Source organism: Caretta caretta, chromosome 25 (genome assembly GCF_965140235.1).
Source record: "Caretta caretta isolate rCarCar2 chromosome 25, rCarCar1.hap1, whole genome shotgun sequence".
NCBI classification, from domain to species: domain Eukaryota; kingdom Metazoa; phylum Chordata; order Testudines; family Cheloniidae; genus Caretta; species Caretta caretta.
This window is the reverse complement of record NC_134230.1, coordinates 19,632,154-19,649,443: the sequence shown is the minus strand read 5'-3', so window position 1 is coordinate 19,649,443 and position 17,290 is coordinate 19,632,154. Positions and strand designations below refer to the sequence as shown.

The 17,290-nt window shown below is 42.5% G+C and overlaps 1 protein-coding gene across 12 annotated transcripts in view; it reads left to right on the top strand.

Moving 5' to 3' along the window:
- MYO9B (myosin IXB) overlaps positions 1–16,598 on the top strand; it is a 77,689-nt gene extending 61,091 nt beyond the window's left edge. For 7 of the 12 annotated variants that reach the window (XM_048831314.2, XM_048831315.2, XM_048831318.2 and 4 more), the window contains 15 exons: positions 1,091–1,281; positions 2,230–2,328; positions 2,802–2,978; positions 3,523–3,564; positions 5,865–5,976; positions 6,554–6,627; positions 6,903–7,095; positions 7,421–7,549; positions 8,147–8,252; positions 9,081–9,212; positions 10,469–10,592; positions 13,302–13,349; positions 13,914–14,053; positions 14,370–14,497; positions 14,649–16,598. In XM_048831314.2, the coding sequence (XP_048687271.2) occupies positions 1,091–1,281; positions 2,230–2,328; positions 2,802–2,978; positions 3,523–3,564; positions 5,865–5,976; positions 6,554–6,627; positions 6,903–7,095; positions 7,421–7,549; positions 8,147–8,252; positions 9,081–9,212; positions 10,469–10,592; positions 13,302–13,349; positions 13,914–14,053; positions 14,370–14,497; positions 14,649–15,085 (2,132 nt within the window). In that variant the 3' untranslated portion in view covers positions 15,086–16,598. Of the gene's footprint in view, positions 1–1,090; positions 1,282–2,229; positions 2,329–2,801; positions 2,979–3,522; positions 3,565–5,864; positions 5,977–6,553; positions 6,628–6,902; positions 7,096–7,420; positions 7,550–8,146; positions 8,253–9,080; positions 9,213–9,978; positions 10,069–10,468; positions 10,593–13,301; positions 13,350–13,913; positions 14,054–14,369; positions 14,510–14,648 lie in introns of those variants that run through there. The other 5 variants (XM_048831319.2, XM_048831321.2, XM_048831313.2 and 2 more) reach the window with 3 other exon arrangements.
- Positions 16,599–17,290: the final 692 nt, after the last annotated feature.

Here is a 17,290-nt window from a genome sequence, read left to right as displayed (position 1 = left end):
ATTGAGGCAATGTTTCTCAATAAGCCTTCTAATTTTACTAAATAAGCTGTATGTTCCTATGGAAAAGGGAAGTAATCTACGCAGAGTTTCAGACTTAGTTTGTCCTCGCGGCTTCTTCTCTTGTGTAGTCTTAGGGCTTGTCTACACTTACCGGGGAATTGATGTGCGGCGATTGGTTTAGTGGGTCTAGTGAAGACCCGCTAAATCGACTGCAGATCGCTCTCCTGTTGACTCCTGTACTCCATGGGAATGAGAAGAGTAAGGGGAGTCGATGGGAGAGCATTTCCCACCGACACAGCACAGTGTGGACCCTGCGGTAAATAGGCCTAAGCTACATCTACTTGAGTTATGCTATTCACGTAACTCAAATTGCATAGCTTAGACAGACTTTCCCCTATAGTGTAGACAAGGCCTTAGTCTTAATGCTATATTTGGCCAGACTTTGTCACCAAAATTATAGATATGGAAACAGTAATTCTTAAATGTGGTTGGCATGTCTTAAGTGCAAGAGTTTTTGTTTAGAAAGGTGAACTAAATATATACATTTTAAAATCTGAAGCTGTATGCATCTCAAACTCACTCTTGGTGGATATTGCATTAATATATTCCATGCAGACATATCCACTCCAGCTAGATGCAATTGGACATGTTCAGAATAGTGTTCTGAATTTCTGGCTTCCTTGTGTTTAACCGTGGTTTCTTTGTAGTTTTAACAGTATGAATGCCCAGACTTGATCGCAAAGGGAAAACTGCAAGGCTGGAGTCTTGTCCAAGTCTTGTCTTGGAATCCAAAGAAACTTCTCCAGAAACTGCATTATTCTAAAAGTTTGTGCAGAGAATAAGATAATTGTAGATTTCTTTTGTTTACTTTAAATATTTCTGGTGATATGTATTTGACTTGGCCTTGTGTTAACTGGACATCACTATGAAATGAATTGTTTAAAAGCAGCTGCGATGATTATAAAATACAATCGTGACCCTTCCCATATTGTTGGTGCCATGCTTTCCATTGTGCAGTGCAAGGGAGCTGAGCGAAGTAAAGCTGCAGAATACTATCTTCTCTAGAATATATACTGATTCTTTTCCCCAGCTCCTTCTGGACAGCCACGTCGCCCCCAGGCAGGAGAGCGACCTGTGAAAGAAACTAGCAAAGGGAAAAGGAACCGTAATATTAAAATCAGCAAGGTTTCAGCAGTGTCTGAGAAGTGGCCACCTTCTGTGTTCCGTGAGATCACAAATGCCAATGAGCTGAAATATCTTGATGAGTTCCTTCTAAACAAGGTGAGATGAATGGAATGCAGATCAGTGTTGTAGGACCAGTTATCTGATTATGGTTCTTCTCACTCCATTTTTACTTCTTGTCAACTAATATAAATTGGAGTGGAAGCTTTTCATGATTTATATTTTACGTTGTATATTTTCTCACCTTTTGAGATGTCTTTATGCCCAGACTTCCAAGGAAGGTCTGCTTAGAACTGTTATATGAACAGCCTTGGGACATTTCTTTCAGCCCTGTTCTGTAGCTGCTGTATGTGGGGATGTCCTTTGACCAGGAATTCCATGAGCAGGAGTTCCATGGCCATGGAACTGGGTCTTTAGCTATATCATTCAAAGTACTATTGCTCATCATGAATTGCCACTGAATAAAGTGCTGTGTCTTTCTGGTTTTCTCAAAATGTAAATATGAAATTGCTGCTAGTGTGATTTTGTGCAAAAGTGCAAGTGCTGAGTAGAAATGTCAGATTGCTTTGAACGAATGTTGTTGCCACTCCTAACAACCTGGAGGTGCCCAGTTCACCAGCGTGGGATTCGAAAGATTATTCTCCCAGGCATCGGCTTCAGTGATGATTTAAGGGGAGGAGGGAAGTGATTTAATAACTTGACACAAACTAGATCCTGATGGATTTTTTCTCAGTCCAGGTGTTTCTAATGCATATGGTGTTTACCTCCCTTGGCAAGTCGCCTTCATACTTGTATGCAGGCAGCAAGGTGATATTAACAAGAATGTATGGATAAGAAGAGCACAGTCATTGCAGAAGGAGGCATAGACAAGTATTATCTTTCCATGTGTGACAGAACCTCTTAGTATTATCAAGATGCATCAGGAAATCCCATTTTGGATAATTAGAAGCTTCAGACATGTCTGATCCAAAACGGTTAGCTTAAACATAGTACAGACTGGATGTTCTCTCCTTAAATATGATTGTGACAAATACCCTTGCCTTTCAGATAAATGACTTGAACTCCCAGAAGTCTCCTACTGAATGTTTATTTTTTGAAGCCACAGAAAAGTTTAGAGGAAATATCAAAACAATGTACTCTGTTCCTGTAAGTAATATACCTTGTTAGCCCTAAAAGTGATGTGAATATCACACGGATTTTGCAAAGAGCTGAAGTCAAGCATTTAAAATGAATGCTCTAGCTTTACTTGTTTGTATTATCCTTAGTCTTTCAGCATCCAAGTAGGAATTTCTAACACTGATTAAATATTTCAGTACTGTTTTATTTCAGTGATAAAATTAGGGTACAAATGTCAGATCCTGCAAACTTACTCATACAAATAGATGCATTTCTTTCTTTCCCTTTCTCATCACCTCTCTGACCACTTGTTACAGTGCTGCAGCAAAGATGGCAGGACGTTATTGTCATCAGCTCGTCCATGTTGCTGCATTAGTTACCCAGTGGGTGACCATTAAAAATTATCCGTCAGTGTTTCAACATTAAATTAATGGCTAAAAAAAAGAATGATGCACTTTATTGCACTGATTGTTCAATTTGAATCATGCCTTTACTTCCACTAGAACGGGCAAATCCATGTCGGCTATAAAGATCTGATAGAAAACTATCAGCTTCTAGTTACAAATCTTGCAAAAGAGAGGGAACAGAAAGACGTCAATCTGGTTTTAAATCTCTTCCAATCCCTTCTCGATGAGTTTTCCCGAGGATACGCAAAAAAAGAAGTGTCAGAGCAGCACAAGGTATAGTACTTCCTTTCCACTAGTCGTGGTGGTTGAAAAAGTTGCTTTAAAAGTGTTTAAAGAATTAGAACCACATTTTTCCCAATGTCATTGACGTAGTCCATGTTACTTCAGAACATTTTCCCACCTTGGTGTTCTTTTCGGAAACTTTTTTTCTATTTATTAATCCTGAATCCAGCACCTGGTACTAGATTTTCACAGACTTTGGCCAATTTATTTGAAGGTATTTCTCATTATTATGCATTTTTCAAGATACTGAAAATACTAAGATCAAGTTGGGAAGAATATTTTAAAACCTCCAAAATTCTTGGTAGGGTTCATCAATTCCAACGCTTTATCCCCAGACAGCGACCCCCCTCCAGCAGATTCAGGAGATGGTTTGAACTCTGAGAGGAACCTTATCCAGCTGTGTTATGCTAGCAGGTAGAGGCTGCAATGTAGAGCCTCAGATGAAGCTGGAGGTGGAATGGGGGCTGTAAAGTTGTGAGGGAGAGGAAATCTTTGGATTTCACAGATTAATATACCTTTGTGTATCTCACTGCAGCAAAGCAAAACCCAGAAGAAGAAACGAAAACAAGAGCGTGCAGTGAGTATTATTTTTTTTTAATTGTGGTCACGCACGAAGTCCCCTGCCATGGTTGAGGTCACACAGTACTAGGTGCCACAGGATCCTCCTCCTGCAAAAAACTGCTTATACCTATGTGGCTTCTTGGTTTTCAAACCAAACTAACATAATCTCTTCATCACAAAGCTTTATAGCTGTCATTTTCCACAATGCAGCAAGGTGTGCAGAACCATTCCCAGATATGTGCTGGGTACTTCCAGAGTCACTTAAAATGTTCAAAAAAAATTTAAAAATTTTTTTTGCTGAAGATAATCACCAGCCTTAGCACACTATCTAACAGATGTAATTCACCATAGACAAGTGCAGTAATGCATGCTGAAAGGAACCATTGAAACTCCAATAATTGCTGTTGGGGTCTGAATGTCAAGTAATCTCTCAGGGAAAAGATCAAGGCATTGTTGTGGATGGCTCCATGAAAATATTTGTAGTGTGCACATGAGCCACCAGAAAAGGGAATAAGATAGCAGCTGCATTAAAGGGTAGAGAAAAATATCACACCAAAAATAATGGCGATTCCTTGCCTCATAGATTTGGTCCCCTCTTCTCAGAAATTATGTAGAAGAAATATGAAAGGTCCAAGGAAGAGCATCAAGAATGATTAAGCATTTGGGAGTATTCTTGAAAGAGCAGGGCTATTTCTTCTGGAAAGTAAAGGTGTCCTAGGAGATAGGCTAGAGGGATATAAAACAACTGGTGATGCTGGGAGAGCTATCAGGGTTCTGTTTGTTCCTGTCCCATTAAGCAAGCAGGGGGCACTTAATGAAACTGAAAGGCCACAATTTTAAAACCGCATGTAATTGCACTGTGGAACTTGCAGTGGTGGGGTGTTGCTGAGCCAAATCTCATTGTGCAATTCATAAAGGATTAAACACTTCATATAACTACCGTAATGAAGATATAAATTAAGGGCTGTAGGTGCCTGTTTGTAAAACATAAGCTGATTGCTATCTGGGTTCAAGCAGAACCAGAAAATTAGGCGTCAGTGTGGGTTTTCACCACTTGCATCAAAGTTCTAGCATTGGCTTCTGGATTAGAAGAATCACTGGTCTGTCGTCGTGTGCAGCCTGGTGTGTTCCTAAATGCATACATCTCACCTCACCTGGGGTGCTTTTTAGGACAGACTGTTTTTTTTTTTTAATGAGGAAATTGTTTAAAGGGGAGGAGTGACTGCTCAATGTTAGGTTTCAGAGTAACAGCCGTGTTAGTCTGTATTCGCAAAAAGAAAAGGAGTACTTGTGGCACCTTAGAGACTAACCAATTTATTTGAGCATGAGCTTTCGTGACCTACAGCTCACTTCATCGGATGCATGCCGTGGAAACTGCAGCAGACTTTATTTATACACAGAGAATATGAAAAAATACCTCCTCCCACCCCACTGTCCTGCTGGTAATAGCTTATCTAAAGTGATCATCAGGTGGGCCATTTCCAGCACAAATCCAGGTTTTCTCACCCTCCACCCCCCCCCACAAATTCACTCTCCTGCTGGTGATAGCCCATCCAAAGTGACAACTCTTTACACAATGTGCATGATAATAAAGTTGGGCCATTTCCTGCACAAATCCAGGTTCTCTCACATCCCCCCCACCCCCATACACACACAAACTCACTCTCCTCCTCAATGTTAGTAGCAGACTGCATCTAATGGGTGACTAGGTTAAAGTAACTCTGTCTAATAAATGCCTTAATTCTGAAATGGACCAACGCCAATTATCTTGGGTTGAGAGCAGTGGTTCTCAACCAGGGGTACGCAGGGGTCTTTTAGGGGGTACATCAACTCATCTAGATAGTTGTCTAGTTTTACAACAGGCTACATAAAAAGCACTAGCATAGTCAGTACAAACTAAAATTTCATACAGACAATGAGTTGTTTATACTGCTCTATATATGATGCACTGAAATGTATGTACAATATTTATATTCCAACTGATTTATTTTAATAATATATGGTAAAAATGAGAAAGTGAGCCATTTTTCAGTAATAGTGCACTGTGACACTTTTGTACTTTTATGTCTGATTTTGTAAGCAAGTTGTTAAGTGAGGTGAAACTTGGGGTACACATGACAAATCGGAATCCTGCAAGGGGTACAGTAGTCTGGAAAGATTGAGAGCCACTGGTTTAGCCTTACACCAGAAGCCAGATTTCCCTCTATCAGTTTTAATTGTGGAAGAGAGGAGAAAAAGTAAGGTGGAGATAGCTCAGATTGTTTCTAAAGAAAATAAGCAAAGGGAGCCATTAACTTCTCCCCTTCCCCCACCCAGATTGAGGAGCACAATGGCCATGTGTTCACGAGCTACCAAGTGAGCATTCGGCAGTCATGTGAGCAGTGCTCGTCCTACATCTGGCCAATGGAGAAGGCCTGTCTTTGCAGTAGTAAGTGGAAATGGCTCATTCTTGCCACTTAGTTTTTAAAAATTGCAGATCCTTACAAGTTTGGAGGGCACAGGCATAGCCTTTTTGGTGGGGGTCTGAGCTGGGAGCGCTTTGCAAGTGGTGGAGCCAGGGCAGGTAATACCTTGCATGTAGGGTGGCACCTGAACAAGTTGCCATGGGGGTGCATGTGCAAGTTGGCTGGCACAGGTGGCAGGTAGGATTCTGGCAATTCTTGCCAGGCACTTCATGAAGCAGCAGCAACACCACCACTCAGAGAAACTACATGTCCCTTTTCTGTGGCTGAAGAGTTCGGGATGAGGTGAAATGAGGGAGGAAAACCTCCTGACCAGCTGGCTTTCCTAATGACTTGAAGTGATATTGTCATATCCCAACTGGAGCAGCCCTACAGCTAAGAATATTTTTCCATCTCCCATGCAGAGGGTAATTTGTGTTTTGGGGAAAACTCCAGTATGCAGCATATTCGGATTATATAGAGACTAATAGCAAATGGGAAACTGAGGAAACTTTGCATTTGAATCTGCTTTGATCTGTTAGTAACAGTCCCTCTCCTCTGTAGTCTGCAAGTTGATTTGCCACAAGAAATGCATGTCCAAAACTCAGAGCTGCTGCACATCGCCCTGTGGAAAAAAGGTAAGAGAAGTCCTGCCCTCAGATTACACATGTGTAATGTGTTAAACCAGCTGTTAGGGAGTGATGGCTTGATTGTATCAACAACTTAAAATCTTGCCCAGTGCCACAGCCCAGACGCCATTCTCGCCAGTGGGCATCTTGTGACCAAAAGTTAGTAACAAGCATGGCATAAAACATTCAGCTTTCATTTAGGTGTAACAGGAGGTCCTAATTTAAATGAGTTTGGTAGCCTGGAAACAGGAATCCACATGACACTTGACCTGTATCAATTCCAGAACGACCAAGGTGTAGACTCCCGTCACTTCGGAGTGTGTGTGAGTTCCTTAATTAGCGATAAGAATTCAGTCCCAGTTGTTATGGAGAAACTACTAGAGTATGTGGAGATGCATGGCCTCTACACAGAAGGAATCTACAGGAAATCAGGGTCAGCAAATCGCATGAGGGAGCTGAAACAGTTGCTGCAGACAGGTATGTCTGAATAATGCTGTCAGCCTTTCCTGCTTCCCAGCACACAGTTCAGCTGCCCTGCTATTCTGAGAGCATCTGTAAGACTATTTCTTATCAGAAATACTGCTCTGCACTAACTTGTGCAGTATGGAGCCTGTATTACTGATTAGCTTGCTAATCTGTTCATGCTCATAAATACATATCTCGCAGGCACATTTTGAGTAGTCACGTGGGCTCCAGGGGAGTAGATACGCTAGTGCTTGAATTGTTTGTAGGCTCCCTTCTTTGGGAGCTGATTGTGTGTATCAAAGGAATCAGATGGGCTAAATCTAGTAACTCTTTTCAGATCCAAATTCAGTGAAACTAGAGAATTATCCCATTCACACCATCACTGGCATCCTGAAGCAATGGCTGCGAGAGTTACCTGACCCACTCATGACTTTTGCACAGTACAGTGACTTTCTCCGAGCAGTAGGTGGGTTTTGTCAACAATTTGTAGAGCAATAGGAATGTTTTCACTTGTTCTCTGTCTTAGAGAAGGATTTAGTGCCCCGGCACTAACTCTGTTATATGGCCTCTTCCTAGTCATCTTTACAGCAGTCGCTCTAAAATTTGTCCTAGGAAACAGAAATTCCTGGGGTAAAATCCATTTTTGGGCTTTCTGATGTCAAGATTCCAGAATAGCAGCATCTATAATGACACTGCTCTTTCTCGTGGGGGAAAAATGTTAGTATATTGAGTGCAAAAAATGTGAACAGACCTGGAGTCTGACATTCCTTGCATTTGTCACTCTGTCCTTACCATGCTGTTACAAGCATGTGAAAAGGTGGGGAACTAATACCATCTGGTGTGTGCTGTTGTCTCTCACTATAGTAGGATGAGTAAATGAAGTGACAGCCAAGGCTTCTAAAGTACTAAGCAACAGGAGAGGTTCAGAAATGGTTTTAGCTTAAGATCCCTAAACCCCTCCAAGAGCATTCAAATGTTCTGGCGTTAATTGACTGGTGCTTTAGAATTGCTGTGAGCTCCTGAGTGTCTTGAGATCTTGCTGTGCTCGTCTCTTCTTATGCAGAGCTACCAGAAAAGCAGGAGCAACTCGTTGCCATTTACAGCGTCCTTGAACAGCTTCCACAATCCAATCACACCACCCTGGAGCGACTCATCTTTCACCTTGTCAAGTAATGATCTTTCCTTTCCTTTGGGTTTTATCTGCACTGAGTCCATTCTCCCTCTGGTGTCACTTTCCAATTACTGTTAAAAAAGCCATGTAAACCAGAGATCAGTATATTCATCTTGTGGAATTTTGAATTTGTCTTGGAAGCTTTCTGATGGCCTGACCCATTTTGGGATCTGAGTGGGGATTTTACTGCTTTGTGTGAAAGACTGATATGACAAGGGTGAGAATTTAGGGTTGGCAGTTTGTGTGCACGTGTGGCTCTCTCTTTCCTGCAAGCCAGTCTAATTGTGTCAGGTGAGCCAAGCAGCATTAGCTCTGAGAGCATTGTAAGTTCTGGTTGAGTGGTGGTGGGTTTGCGCAGCCTAGAATGCAGGGATTAGTGTGGTTGGATGGCAGATACTATGAGGATGTTAGCACAGCTGAGTGGCAGAGGCAACATGAGCACTGTAAATGCTTGTAAGTGTTCTAGTGATAAGCTGGGTACTGCTGGCAAGGGGGCATGAAGTGGAAGGATCTGCTTTCAGCTGAGAGGACCTAAGTAGGAACCTGAAAATAGAGTGATAACTGACTCATGAGAGGGGACACAGAGTGGCTGGCCAAGGTTCATCTGGGCTACCTCAGTCTGTGTGGATTCATATTCTTTCGTGCAACAAGATGTAAAATTCACTTATTTAAAAACAAGTTTCCATAACGTCTTGCATATATTGAACCCTCTGGAGCTTCCTCCATAGCTGCCATGCCGAGACACTAGCAAAGTTTGATCAGATCATTTGTTTTCTAGCAAGATTTACTGAGAAACTTTCATTTTGTTCCAAACATTGAATTTCAGAGTGGCTCTAATAGAAGATGTCAACCGTATGTCACCCAATGCTCTGGCCATTGTCTTTGCTCCATGTCTCCTGCGCTGCCCTGATAATTCTGACCCACTAACCAGTATGAAGGATGTCTCAAAGACAACCATGTAAGTCTCGGTGCTTGGTTTGCTGCAGAAGTCTGTATGGGGTGAAACTGCCCTTTCAGTTGGTGCGTGTCTCTGGTGCTGTCGTGTGCACCTCATCCACCTCTTACAGTTTGATCCATGTTAGAACTATCCAATGTAAACTTTGTTCGAGCCCTGTTGGCAGGACAGGCTGGAGGACTGAGTGCAGAATTAGGAGCCAGTAAATTCTAAGTTCTGATCCTGGCTCTGGCACTGATTTCTGTGGCTTTGGCACAACAGGCCCCAATCTTGATGAGGACATCAGGGTAGTACTGTAACTATTAATAATTAAGGGTCCTTTATTTGTTTTGCAAGCAGCGCTTGGATGGATGGAGGGGGATATGTACAGCGTGGTGGTATTAATCTGTATGTGTAAAATAAAAATAATGGGCCAAAATGTAGCACCATTCCTGTATAAACAGCTGTCCTGTAGCTGTATTGAGATAGGAGCCATTACTTACATGGTATGGCATAGAAATTAAACACTGTCACTTGCCTACTTGGGAGCTCTTCAGCCTTTACCTCTGAGCCTTTCTCGAGTTGACAGTTGTGCCCGTATCCTCTCTGTGCTAATCACTAGCATCGCTTGCTTTACTGCAGCCTCTCTAGCTCTCTGTGCTTATCCCCACCCTTCCTATGTTGCTGGCCTTGGACCTGCCTCAGTTATTTTAAATAAAGAGCCAGAGCAGAAATGAAAGAAGTGTTTGAAAAATAATAAAGCAGTGGCTTTTTCCAACTTCTGATTCAGTTTGCTCTTCCTGTGGGGCTGAAAAGGTGGAGAAGGGCAGAACCCTCTATACCCTCCAGTGTCTATGCCGGAGCAGGCAGAGGACAGCAGGTAGAAGAAATAGAAATAGCTAGCAGCGTGGGTGATGCTTGTTCATTTACCATTGTTGCATGGAGACACAGTGTGCAAAGGTTCTGGTTATCCAAGTAAGAACATGTATCATCTGTAGCACTGCTTTTGGTTGCGCCCAGTCTTGCTTGTTTGTGTAGACTCTTCACCCTGCACTCGTACAGCACCACCCTCTAAAGAAAGTGCCTCTGGAGACTTTGGTTTGAGAGGGGGCCATCCACATGTGTGTCTAACATCCCTAAGCTGGGTGTATTCATGAGCAGTGTTGAAGATCTGTCCATATGTTGGTGACTCATCCCATCCCCCATGGCTGTCCCCAAACCATGTGTAGGTATCCAGGGAGCAGGCTGCTGAATTAACTCTTGTACTTTCACTCACACAGGTGTGTGGAAATGCTAATAAAGGAGCAGATGAGAAAATACAAGATTAAAATGGGTGAAATTAACCAGCTGGAAGCAGCTGAGAGCATTGCTTTCCGCCGACTCTCATTGCTCCGGCAGAACACGGTAAGTGCTACAATGAGTAACAGGCCCCACATCCCAACAGGGGCTGTATCACAGTCTCCTTGGGGTGGGGGAAATGCACAATAGCCTTACCGTTCTCAGCCTGTCAAAGACCAAATGCTGGTTACTGACCTTGGATTATAATGAAAAGGCAGTTGGCCCAGCCCTGTGTTGCACTGGGAACTAGGCCTCTGCCACGTGGAAGTCTGAGTTTGAATGTGCTCAGTGTGCTGGGGAGGGAGAACCTCTTGATGATGTAAGTACAGAGAGCATCTGGGCAGCAGCCCAGCAACTCCGTAAGTAGGATTGTGAGGTGGTTGTGTCTGTTCGGTGCCAGGCAACCTAAAGGGGATTCCTTCATTTCGGAGGCTATGGTGATTCACTTGTTCAAAGTGTGCTTTCACTTCAGTCTCTGGTACTTCCATGAAAAGCTCAGCTACGCTGAGTGTGCCAAAGTCACACCTCTGGGCTGGCTCTGCAATGGCACGGACTGTGATCAAAAGCATAATGTTTGGGGTGGGAGCAATCATAAATTATGTATATATTTGTGCATAGTACAAAGAACTGGTATCTTTTCTCTAGGGCACGGTGGTTTAGTATAAAACATGACACCCACTCAGAGATCTAGATTCTGTGTCTAGTTCTGCAACAAACTCCATGTGTGTCTTTAAGCATGTCATGTCACCTCTCTGGGACTCAGTTAACTCTTCTTTCAAGCAGGGGCAATTGTATTTGCTTCCCAAAAGGCATAGGTGCTGGAACTAAGGGTGCTGGGGGTGCTGTGGCTTCAAATGGTTTCCATGATATACAGGGTTTACAATTTTGTTCAATGGCTCTCAGGACCCCCACTATACAAATTGTTCCAGCACCCCTGCCAAAAGGAGTGGTGTGAGGCTTTCCTAGGAAGTTGTGGAATGCAGAGAATTAAGGTCTGGGATGGAAGAAGTGGGCCTACAACTTCTGGCTCCTAGCCCCAGTGTTCACTCTTCTCAGCTGAGGAGGCAGTTCAGAGAGATCAGAGGGACGAGCATCCCTTTATCAGATCCTGGTTGACTGGGACCAGGGGACTCGAGAGATGAGTGTATAGCTTCAAGTGTGCATACAGTACAGGCTGCCAGCACTGGGATTATTGTCAGAGTAGTAACTCCTACCCACGCTACTGCCCATGTAAGAAGAGCAATTTCCAAATGTGGCACAATCAAAACAGAGTGTCGCCAGGACACTTTCCTTTGTGAGGGCTATTTCCCTCCTTTTTTGGCACTAGAGTGGCTTTAAACAAAGAAATTTTTTTGTATAATTACATAAGAACATAACAGCCAGATTGGGTCAGACCAAAGGTCCATCTAGCCCAGTATCCTGTCTTCCAACAGTGGCCAATGCCAGGTGCCCCAGAAGGAATGAACAGAACAGGGAATCATCAAGTGATCCATCCGCTGTCACCCATTCCCAGCTTCTGGCAAACAGAGGCTAGGGACACCATCCCTGTCCATCCAGGCTAATAGCCATTGATGGACCTATCCTCCATGAATTTATCTAGTTCTTTTTTGAACCCTGTTATAGTCTTGGCCTTCACAACAATTAGTAAAAGTGAATTAATTTCCAGCTGTCTGTCTTAAATGGCTGAATAATTTGGGGGCAGGGGAGAGGGAGTCAAAAACACAAAATCCGCTTTAAACAGGAACCAGGCCTGGAAAAATTTCAGCCCAAAAGGGGGGAGAGTTTTATAAAGCTGAGTGACTGAAAATGGTGGTTATCATGGAAATGCTGAAGTAACCCTAACTATAGTTGCTCTCATGCAAGTGGTACCACAAAACTTCCTAATTTAAAATGCAAAAAAAAAAAAAGCTCTTTGGGAATGTATCTGCAGGCCAGAGGTAGAAGTGTAGAGAGTGAACAGGAGTTGTCCATGTGGAGCTAGGATTTGAGTCAGCCCAAGTGAGAAGCTGACACACACCACTGTGTGCAGTTCCAGTGCTTTACAAGAGATTCCGTCAGTGTCAGACATGTGACCACCCCTATCCCAAAGGACTTGCACTCTAACTGCACAATCAAAGGCTCTCTGTATCAAACAGGACTTGCACTGAGTGAGATTTCTTCACAATTCTTTGGCCTCATCATGCCATTGATTTAAAAAAAAAAAAAAAAATTAAAGCAGAACTTCCCTGCAGACTTCATTGTGGAGTTTGGCTTTAAAATCAATGGGATGAAGAGAGCCTTTTGTTTGGCAGTTAAACAGTGTTAGACCCCTATGTGTTAAGCTTGCATGTCTGTTTTTAATCCTGGATGTAAGAATTGTGACAGCCAAGCAATGAGGTTCCACATATGGACCTCAGGATAGTGGCCTTGTACTTGCTGATTCAAAACCTGATACAGCTGGTCTGTGTGCCCTAGAAATCTGACATAAGTGAAAAATCAGAGTTTAAAAAAAAAAAAAAAAAAACCCACCTAGATCTAGCAGGTTAAAATATGTACAATGGAGCAAGAAGGTCTTTGATAAAGAAAGATCCAATATCTTTGTGCTTGGGTAGATCAAAATGTTTTTAAAACCTTAAATATTGCTTTTATGGAACCTCCAAACACATACATTGCAAAATATCACAGTGATTACCATTAAGTCTGACACATGAAGTTTTAATGTAACTGTTCTGATCAGAAAAAACAACTTTCTGAAGTTATCATGATGTAGTGAATTTGGTCTTCATCTTTCTCTAGCTCTGGCCTGTAAAACTTGGGTTTTCTTCTCCTTATGAGGGGGTGCTGGTATGTACAAGATCTGATGTGTTTATAGTGCATGGTTAATTCTCCTATGGCACCACAGCATGATGGGACATTTGCTGCTTATTATAACTTACGTGGTATGAAATAGATTTCAAAACATTCCAGACTGCATGCATCACTGCAGCCCTTTCCCCAGAATGCATGCACTGCTACTGTCCAATTCCTTCCTCACTTCACCATTTCTTCTTAATGAAGTTCTAACCTGTGCTCATACTGAATGGAACAAGAATTTGTAGTTAACTCTCACAGCTAAACAAGTGTTGGCAAACTTACTCTCTCCATTGAAAAATGTGAAAAAAGAAAAATGTTAAAACAAATTAGGTGAATTTAAACTTTCAAGGCAAATTAAAGCTACTGTGTGGCCTATTCAAAGATACCTGTATATATGGAATGGATATCTAACACCCCCCTTCACTACTTCTGTGGGAGCCCTTCACTTGCCCTACCTTCACCTGCCCACCTTTTATAACTAACTTTCTGTCCAGACGGTAGTGTGAGATATCCTACTCCTGATCATGAAGCATAACACATCCAACTTTCTTACAGAGTAAAAGCCCCCAAGACAGGGGAAATGACAACAGCTTCCCTGAGCTGGGATCACTGCAGGAGGAAGACGAGGTGTCTGATGTTGATAACCGGGAAAAGGAGATTCTGATAGAACGCATACAGTCAATAAAAGAGGAAAAGTGAGTCCCAGCTTCATATTTCTAATTAAATCCATTGAGCTTATGCCTCGTGTCCTGGGAGGCAACACAGCATGCTGCTTTACTTCTGTGTTGCATTTCAAACATAATTTGCGAAGTCAGAATGGAGAAGAGGAGAGGCAGTAAAAGGTAACAGACAAAGGAAATATTTTCAGGTGAAATTTGGTGACGTATAGGTGCAGGACTGCTTTGCTTCTAACGTCTGCTCTACTTTAGAATAGTTCATGTCAGCAACATTGGTAAATATTGTAAGTCAATGACTTTCTGGAGCGCTATGATCTATATGTGTTTGATGCAGGGAAGACATAACTTACCGATTACCTGAGCTTGACCAGCAGGGCTCTGATGAGGAAAATCTAGACTCTGAGACCTCAGCGAGCACAGAGAGTCTGCCAGAGGACCGAACAGGGCGGCTGGATACTGAAGGTCAGTATTAAGGTAGTATGTGCTCTTTTTTTTACCCTCTACATTATTTCATATTTTACATATTTTGTGACATCTGGTCAGAACCAGTCATGTCAATTTACATTTTTTAAAATGCACTTTAACTTCCAAGTAGCTTTTACTTTCTTTAAAGGAACCATGCTGTCTGAAATCCACTGTCATGGTCGGTGCCCCAGTGTGCCTGCCAAAGACTCTTGCGGAGGGTCCAACGTTTCTCTTCCACTGGCCTCCACAGTCTCCTCAGTTACAAGGCGCAGACCATCATCAATGCTGGTCAAGATGAAAGTCCCCTGCCGAAATCCAGTGATGCCGACAGCAAATATAAAACTTCCGTATGGGATTACCAAAATGACAGAATTCCAGGGCAGAACACTGGCTGAAGAGTCTCAGCCAGTGGTGAGACGGAGGGACCGGCTAGCAAGGCGAACTGATAAAATTCACTCCATATACATTGCACAAGGGTCTGTGGTGGCCCAAACTCAGGAACCTTTGGACGAATATGAACCAACAGCAAAAGTGAAGCGGAGGTTTTCAGACCCTTACTCACACATTTCATGCATAGATGAATGAAATATTTAAAATGTTGGAATTTTTTAAAAATTGGGACCACAACTTTTAGCTCTGACCCTCCGTTAAGGACTGTAAACTTGTGCACTTGCGCTAAGCAGTCACTGGAGTCGCAGTCTGGAACTCTCAGCACTCTAAGGGTTAAGCATGGTTGCTTAAAACAAACAATATCCTGCTATTTGTAAACAAATTAAAAGAAACTGGTGGGGGAGGGGGAAAGTAGAATCTAAATCTGCTTGGGTCAGAGTAAAATACGGAGACTTGAGTCTGCAGGAAGTGACCTTAGTTTCTCCTGCTGTGCCTTTTTGTATTTGCTTACGATGGGCTCTAATAGGTCCGAAGGTGAGTTAGAGTCCCTAGGTTTTGCCTTACTCCATTTTTTTGTATGTTTTATGACAAGTTCCTTTGTTGTTTACAGAACTGTTAATGTAATAGCCTTAACTCAGACCAAAAATATATCAAAATGTTTATTAATACATTGCACTTTTTAAAAATACATGTGTTAGGTTATCAGTGTCCTATTGCTTAAGTGTCTGCCCTTTCCAGAGAGCCCTTTAAGTAGGAGAGAAGACACTTGATTCTGACCAAAAGTGGATCTGCTTCCCTGAGATTTGGATGCCATTTCCCACCACTTCCATAAAAGGATTTGGAGATGGTTCCACAGGGTAAATACTGATCATCAAAGGCCATGTAACCATGGAATGTTTCTGAGAGTTCAGTGTTTTGTGTACAAGTACAACCGCATTGCTAAGCAAATGCAGATGGCGCAGTGGGCAACTCTGTGCAAGGCTTTGTTCAGCATATGTTGTGTATCACAATGCTGCAATAGTCACTGAGGGTCAGGCATGAGAACATGCAAGCACAAACAGTTTCTAAAACTTGGGCCACGTGAGTTGGGCTTAGTTTACCATTCAGTCTCTCCTCTACCAATGTGAACTGGGAGTGTAGATTGGGCAGCAGATTTTCTGGCTGATATATGAGGAAGTCTGCTTACTGGCTCTAGTCAGGAATCCCCTCCAGTCTCCTCATTGAAAATTTTGAAATTTTAGCCCCCCCATTCCCCAAAAAAACAACCACCTCACAACATTTTGATTTGGAAATGCTGTTATGGTGGTTCACGGGAATTATAGTTTGGGTGCCTCAGTGCCATGCTCCTTAAAGACTGATGTGACTATATCTCCCACGATATACCAGGATGACTTGGTGGGAAAGGTCATGCATTACAGCAGTCATATAGCTGTAGGGCATCACAGGAGAAGTAGTCTAACTGGAGAGCCTGCCCCAGATTGAAGAATGGAAGCACAGGGGACCTAGGGTGACCAGACAGCAAGTGTGAAAAATCGGGACGGGTGGGGGGTAAATAGGAGCCTATACATGAAAAAGACGCAAAAATCAGGACTATTCTTATAAAATCGGAACATCTGGTCACACTAAGGGGACCTGAACTACAACTCTCATGTACTTCTGAATAGAAATTCTTCAGTTTTCAGACTTGCAATAAAAAAAATCAAAATTTTCCACAGAATGCAGATACTTTTTACAAAAGAAATTAACTGAAAACCCAATTTTCCATGCAAAGAAGTCTTGATAGAGAACATTCAGCCAGTCCAGCTGCTTTATTGTAATTTAAACGTGCTGCTGTAACAATTAGTGATGAAGAAACATGTTCCACCCTGTATTTAGAGCTGCTGTTGAGTCAGTGGGGAGTGCACACTGACATAAAAAGGCTCTCTGGTAGACCCTGGCATGAGGAGTTTGCGGCTCTAAAGTTTAGAGGTGAGCCGGAAAACTCAAATACCATATTTCACTAACTTTACAACTAGGTGCTGAATGCCCCCGTCAGCCAGGTAGGGCGGGCATCATGAACAAAAACTGGGCTGCTTTTTCTTGGCATATGACATGAAACTAGTGGGCCTAATTTAAAAAACAAAAACTCTATCTCCCATCTGAGATCAGAACAGAATTAGCCCCCATGGTGTTGAGTAACCATTTTCTTCTGCTGTGCACTATCAGGCAGCCCTAAGCACAAATTGAGGCAGGCTAGTAAGACTCTTTAAAGTATCTTCCATATGCCTTGAAAGGTTTGTTTTAATATATGGAAATGACCATGCCTTTTATAAACTGGACTAACCTCATCCTGTTCTTGCTTGCCATGTGTGGATTCTGTGTGGAGGAGCAGTGTCACATCACCATGCATATGATGGAGCA